The 6,261-nt window shown below is 38.4% G+C and overlaps 1 protein-coding gene across 1 annotated transcript; it reads left to right on the top strand.

Moving 5' to 3' along the window:
• The first annotated feature begins 5,258 nt into the window (after positions 1-5,258).
• Positions 5,259-5,939, top strand: LOC110934003 (enoyl-CoA delta isomerase 2, peroxisomal). The gene has a single exon (XM_022177200.1). The coding sequence runs from the start codon at positions 5,259-5,261 to the stop codon at positions 5,937-5,939; it is 681 nt and encodes a 226-aa protein (XP_022032892.1).
• The last annotated feature ends 322 nt before the right edge of the window (positions 5,940-6,261 follow it).

Genomic DNA, 6,261 nt, shown 5'->3' with positions numbered 1-6,261 from the left:
TTTCTGTTTAGAACTAAAATAGTACATGACCCCAGGAAAGAAAATCACTTGGAATTAGTTCATATCTATTTGAATGTTTGAATGTTGTCCCGATACACACAATTTTGATCTGACTCTGAAATCTTCTCTGAAAAAGTCGTGTACCTCCTCTGCTGCATCCAGATACATGCTGACCTGGAGGTGCTAGGCAACGTCAGCTTCTGCTGCATCCAGATACATGCTGACCTAGTTGTACGTTGTCGCTCTGTAGATCATTTATACACCCGAAAGAGGCCCTCAAGTGCCCAAAAGAAACCCAAATTAATCCTATATCAAATTGAGAAAAGCTCATTTGATCTGTATATTATACCATCTCTGCAAAAGATCTATTCTGTTCTCTTCTCAATCTATTCCCAGTTAAGATTTCAGAGATCTGGATTGGATTTGTGAAATATGTGGTAGGGATGCTACAGACATGATAGAATGTGCTGCTTATATTTCCGGGATTTGATTAGTATTTGTTTGGGTGTTCATTAATAAGAAACTAAAACATGATAAAATACGTTACAGGCAGTTATATGGAACAGGTCTGGTAAAATGAGTTTAGGTGGACAAATATACTGGCAATCGTCTAGATCATTCGGTAGTAGATCAGTGTTGATAAGTGAAGTCAAGCCCGAAACCTCGTGATTTGATCCCTGAGTAATCTTCGTAATTTTCCTAATTTATTTTTGTAAATAATATTTTTTTTATTATTATTTATTTTTGTTTTTAGGTTTCTGCAAATCATGCTCGGGAAGTCTAATGGGTTATAATTATTAAAATGCTTGCTTAATGGGTTTGACTTAATTGGAATTATTATAAATTTTTCAAAGAAAATCCATGTTATATCAGTCCAAACAGTGTCTGCATACTTATCAGCCCAAAACAATGTTCGAATATTTTATCAGCCCAAACAGTTCTCGGCCCAAGCCCATTTAGTTGGGTTTGAGTATAAATTCAAGGTCTCGAGTCGAGACCTCATTTCTCACTCGAGACATTCAAGAATCTCTCTCAAAGTTCCGGCCAAGAATCCTGTTTCTTCGTGATTCCGACTCAATTTCGACTGAAATCTCCGGTTTCGAGTCATCTTTATTGGTGTTTCCGGTCTCGACTCATAGATATTTAAAGGTTTGTTGATGATTGTTTTGAAGTTCTGCAGGTTTTATGAAGATTTGATGAAACTTTGATGAAGATTTGAAGATGTTGAAGAACCCTAATTTGAATATATTTTGGTCTTCAAATTATTTTGATGATGTTATGGGGATTTGATCCAAATAGTTTGGACGACAAAGTGTTTTTGTGATCTCGACTCAGACAAAGCATAAGGACTCGAGACCAGCTGATTGCGAGTCGCAACCTCGTGATTGTGACTCGAGATCTCCAGATCTCGACTCAGGGTCTCGACTCGAGATCTCGGTTGTGATTCTTGGTTGCGACTCAAGAATTTTTGTTGCGACTCATGGTTTCGAGTCAACAGTATCTGGTTTCGAGTCAATATTTGAAAAATTCTGAGTTGTTGATTTCAAAATTTAAATACTTGGAAATGTGAGTGTAAATGTTTGTAACTCACTTTCGTTTTGTGCAGATCATGGATTTGAAGTTCATTGTAACACATAATCAGGCTGGATATTTAGCACCTCCTCCAGAGAAGCATCGGAGATTGTATACTTCGTTAATGAAAGGCCTCAACAGTTGCCGCATTGTTCACGCATTACGAGAAAATCCTGTTATTTATGAAAGTCTTATTCAAGAGTTCTGGAAGAACGCGAAAATCGAGGTAGTTGAAGGGAAAGGAGTTATTGTTTCTGAAGTTCAGAAAATGACGGTTACTGTGTCAGAACAGATAATTCGAGAAGTGTTACAGTTCAATGATCAAGAATCAGATTCAATAGAGGTTCCAGCTGGTACAGTTGAGGCTATCCTGCCTAGACTGAGTTATGAAGGAAGATATCCACCTTTGGTTAAGAAGTTCGTGCATCCTTATTGGAGGCTTCTGTTGCACATGTTTCTCTTGTGCATATCTGAGAACAGAGGGGGTACTGATCAGCTGAACAGTACACAGACTGCTGCTCTGGTCTGTGTGATAACTAATGAACCGTTCAACTATTCAAAATATGTTTTGGAAGCTATGAAAAGAAATGTGCTAGGAGTTAGAAAGGACAAATTTCTTATGTACCCGAGGTTTTTGCAAATGATTTTCAATGCAAGTTATCCAGAGTTGGTGAAATCTGGAAACACTTTGGAGTTGAAGCCGATGGGTCCTTCTTGTTTTGGTGCTCTTACTCCAAAGAAGGGTACTGAAAAGAAGTTTGAAGGATTAATTCCTTTGGAGAAGTTTGGTCAATTCTCAGAGACTGAAGATGTTGTTGCTGATCATGTTGTAGCTCTACCTGTTCAAGAAAATGTTAGGCCTCCCATTGCTATTGTTGCTGAAGAGCATGTTGTTCAGAGAGGTGTTGAAGATGAGCCTGATACTGAGTTTGTGACAATCGACTCTGATGAAGGTGTTGAAATTATGTGGGATTCTGATGAAGATGAAGAGCTTCCACCTGAAGCTGAAGTTACTGCTGCCGTTACAACTGCTCCACCTGTGATTTCTGCTGATAGTTTGGCTCTGTTATTGAAGTCTATAACTGAAAAGATGGGAAATCCTCCTTCTGATCTTTCGGTTTCAAATGAAGAGTCTAGTGAAAACCCTAAGGATCCTGATTCCCTACCCTTGAAGCGGAAAAGGAGGGATCCACGGCTCGGAATGTACATTGAAAAAGGCAAAGATCAACCCGTGATTACTGATGAAGACGATGAAGGTCTTTATAATTTTGATATTGAGAATATCGCTGATATCACTACCGTCACTGCAGATATCTTTGAGTCTGATGCTGGTACTCAAAGAACGGATATGGATGCCACCCCTGTTGATGTTCAAGTTACAAGTGTTGTCACTGAGCCTGTTGATGTTATGTCACTTGGTGTCTCTGAATCGGCTGGTCCATCTAATGTTGCTTGTGATATGCCTAGCAGTTCTAGTGGCAAGAGGCCTGAAGAACCAGTGGGAATGTTGTTTGATGATGACTCAAGTGATGATGATGAGTTTGTTAGCATGAGAGAGATGAAGAAAAGGCTAATTGTGGTTGAGCAAGATTTGATTCATAAAGAAGCCAAGATTATTCGACTTGAAGATACTATAGTGCTAAAGGATAGACAAATTGAGCAGCTTCAAGGAGATGTCAGTTTGCTGTTCAACATGGTTTATGATTTGCGAGGAAAATTGGAAAGGAAGTTTGGGAATGAGTTTTCTGATCCAACTGATATACAGAGAAGAAAAGAAGCCTTTGATAAAGATGATGCTGAGCGTAGTTCTGCAATGGAGAAATATTTTGAAAGGGTTGTTAATCCTGCTGCAGAGAAGGAAAAGGCTGAGAGAATTAAGAAGAAAAGGGAGTTTGTGATACTGAAGAACAAAAATCTTAATCCTGATGATGATGATGCTCAGGCAACACATCACTTGATGGATGTTGGTGAAACCCTTTATGACACAGTTGGAAACAGATCTGAAGTTGTTAGCTGGGGATTTGATCATGATCGTAAAAGATGGTGGATCAAGCGAAAGGTTGGTCCTGTTGAATGGTACAGAAGGCCAGCTCAATTTCAGACATTTACAAAGATTGATCTAACAAACTTGGTGAATGCACCGTATGTGGATGACAAGCCTGGTGGTCGTGGTCATTTGTTCTGCGAGAGGTTAAAAAGGGAGGTTGCTCGTGGATTTCCTTCTATGCATACTGCTGAATCCCTTGTAAAGCCACTCAAAGGTGTTCGAGATCCATATACTAACAAGCGAATGAAAGCAGTTCGCTGGCCTGCTACAGATAAAGAGAAGGTGATTCCGTTGGTGAGGAAGATTCCAAAGGGTGCTCTGAAGACATTGCATTTCTGGGCATATGATGAACGATTAGGGCAGGCAGTGATTGTGTGTGATGATAATGTGAATTTTCGCTTGGTGGATCAAGTTGACTTGTTGAATGTTGATCATGAAGATCTGCAGGTGTTAGCTCAGAATCAGATTAGAGCTACTGAAAAATACGAGGAAGTTGCTAAAGGATGGACTGCAGCTGTTGCTTCCGTTCTTCATATTAGTAAGAAAGGATTTGGTGGACTGAAGGATCGTTTGGGTGGTGATGGTGATAGTTGAAGCATCAAGAACCTGCATGCATAAACCTAGGGGGAGATTGTTGGAACCTGAAGGTTTATACATGTAGGTTTACATAGTTTAAGGGTTGTTTGTGTCTTTTATTAGTTTACATGTAATGGGCCGAATTGTATGGTTTGGGTTAGTGAATAGTATGTCGCAATGGGCCTAGGGTTTGGTCTAGGTGTTTTGTATTTAAACAAACCTCAACCTTATGGTTGAGGTTGTTGATGCTAGAAGGTTGCGACTCAAAGGTGATTAAGGGAACCGATTTGTGAAGATCCTTGTATCAGTCTTAGTTTAACTTTGAATGCAAAGATCTTTGGTTTGTTTTTGATTCATATCATTGTTCTTTATTATTGTTTATTCTTGAATCTACTTGTGATTGTTTTCCGCACCTTCACAAGGTAAGATTGATATCATTGAAAGATCCTGAACGGGTTTTACATATTTTATTTCTTTTTTTTTTTTTTGCTTATCTCTTAGATATTTAATATTTCTTTTCTTAATTCTTTCTTTTATTTTTCTGCTTATTAATAACCATTTAATATTACATTGATTCAACCACGTATAACACAAAAATTTCTAACCTATTAATAAATAAATAAATAAAGTAAAATGTTATAATTTATGTAATACACAAGCATCTAATCTAACTTAATAATAAATAAAAAACAAGTAAAATGTTACATCAAAGTTCATTTTTTTTCCAAAAATATATATTGATAATTGTGTGCGTTAATTGATTATATTATTTGTATTTAAGCCGTGTAATACACGTGTTTATTCAATCTTGCAATGTACGAGTTTTTAAAGATGTAACTTTTTTATTACTTAGTATATAAAATTATATTTATTCAGCACGTGTAATACACGGGTTCTAACCTAGTTAATATATAAAAGATATCCACACTGAGTTCCTTGTTTTCAATGATGTAGATGCGGGGTCGAGTGGACCTTGAAATTTGGCTATATATACACTATTCAAAACCTCTATTAAACTTGTATATTATGCACAACCTCATTTCATAAAACAAATAAACTGAGAATGTGTAGTTTAGCAAAGCGTGGGAACCTTTTCTTGCTAACACTTACAGGTGATGGTGTGGACGAACATCGCCTTAACTCTACCCTCATATCCTCTATTCGGTCAGCTCTATCAGATGCCAGCTTCCACTCCACTCATGGCTCAGTCTTGCTCACCATTGCGCAGGGAAAGTTCTTCTGTAACGGCTTCGACTTCAACACAACCCATACAATCTTCCAACTGAACCAAGTCTATAAGTGTTTGGTCGCGGATTTCATTTCCCTCCCTATGCCGACAATCGCGGTCGTTACAGGTCATGCTATTGGTGCGGGACTGGCGCTTGCGTTATGCCATGACTATGTCTACATGAGGCGTGATCATGGTTTGTTGAGTATGAACGAGATTCATAAAGGGATTATGTTGCCTGACTATGGGGTTGAGTTGATAACCAAGGTGGTGAGGCGAGAATCCCTGCGAGATGTATTGTTGCGAGGTGTAAAGGTGAAAGCGGATGAGGCGGTAACGATGGGGTTGGTTGATATTGCTTATGAAGACCGTGAAAGTGCGGTGGAGGGTGGTTTGCGCATGGGGGAGGAGTTAGCGAAGATGAAGTGGAATGGCGAGTTGTATGCGCAGATGCGAAAAGCTTTGTATCCGGAGTTGTGTCGCGTGCTCGGGTTGGGTTTCAAGCCAAAGCTTTAAGCGAGCCCAAACGCTTCAAGTAATCGATATTATTGTCTTCTTAATAACTAGTTGAACTTAATGTCGTGTTAGGCAAAATACCCAATTTAATCGATATTATTGTCTTCTGAATATTATTGTCTTCTGAATATTATTGTCTTCTGAATATGAAATGTACTCAATTGCAAAATACCCAATTTAATTAAGGGTGGAGGGTATTTTTCTCAAAGTTGTCACACATGCGACAACCACTCTCTTATGCTTAGTGCTACATCAACTTTTTTTTTTCTACTACATACCTTTTACTTGCAACAACTTGTCACATCACAACAAATGTTACACA

This window comes from Helianthus annuus, chromosome 4 (assembly GCF_002127325.2).
Source record: "Helianthus annuus cultivar XRQ/B chromosome 4, HanXRQr2.0-SUNRISE, whole genome shotgun sequence".
NCBI classification, from domain to species: domain Eukaryota; kingdom Viridiplantae; phylum Streptophyta; class Magnoliopsida; order Asterales; family Asteraceae; genus Helianthus; species Helianthus annuus.
This window is presented reverse-complemented; position numbering and strand designations above follow the sequence as displayed.

Coding starts and splice junctions, on each gene's coding strand:
- LOC110934003 (XM_022177200.1), top strand. CDS start 5,259: ATGTGTAGTTTAGCAAAGCGTGGGAACCTTTTCTTGCTAACACTTACA.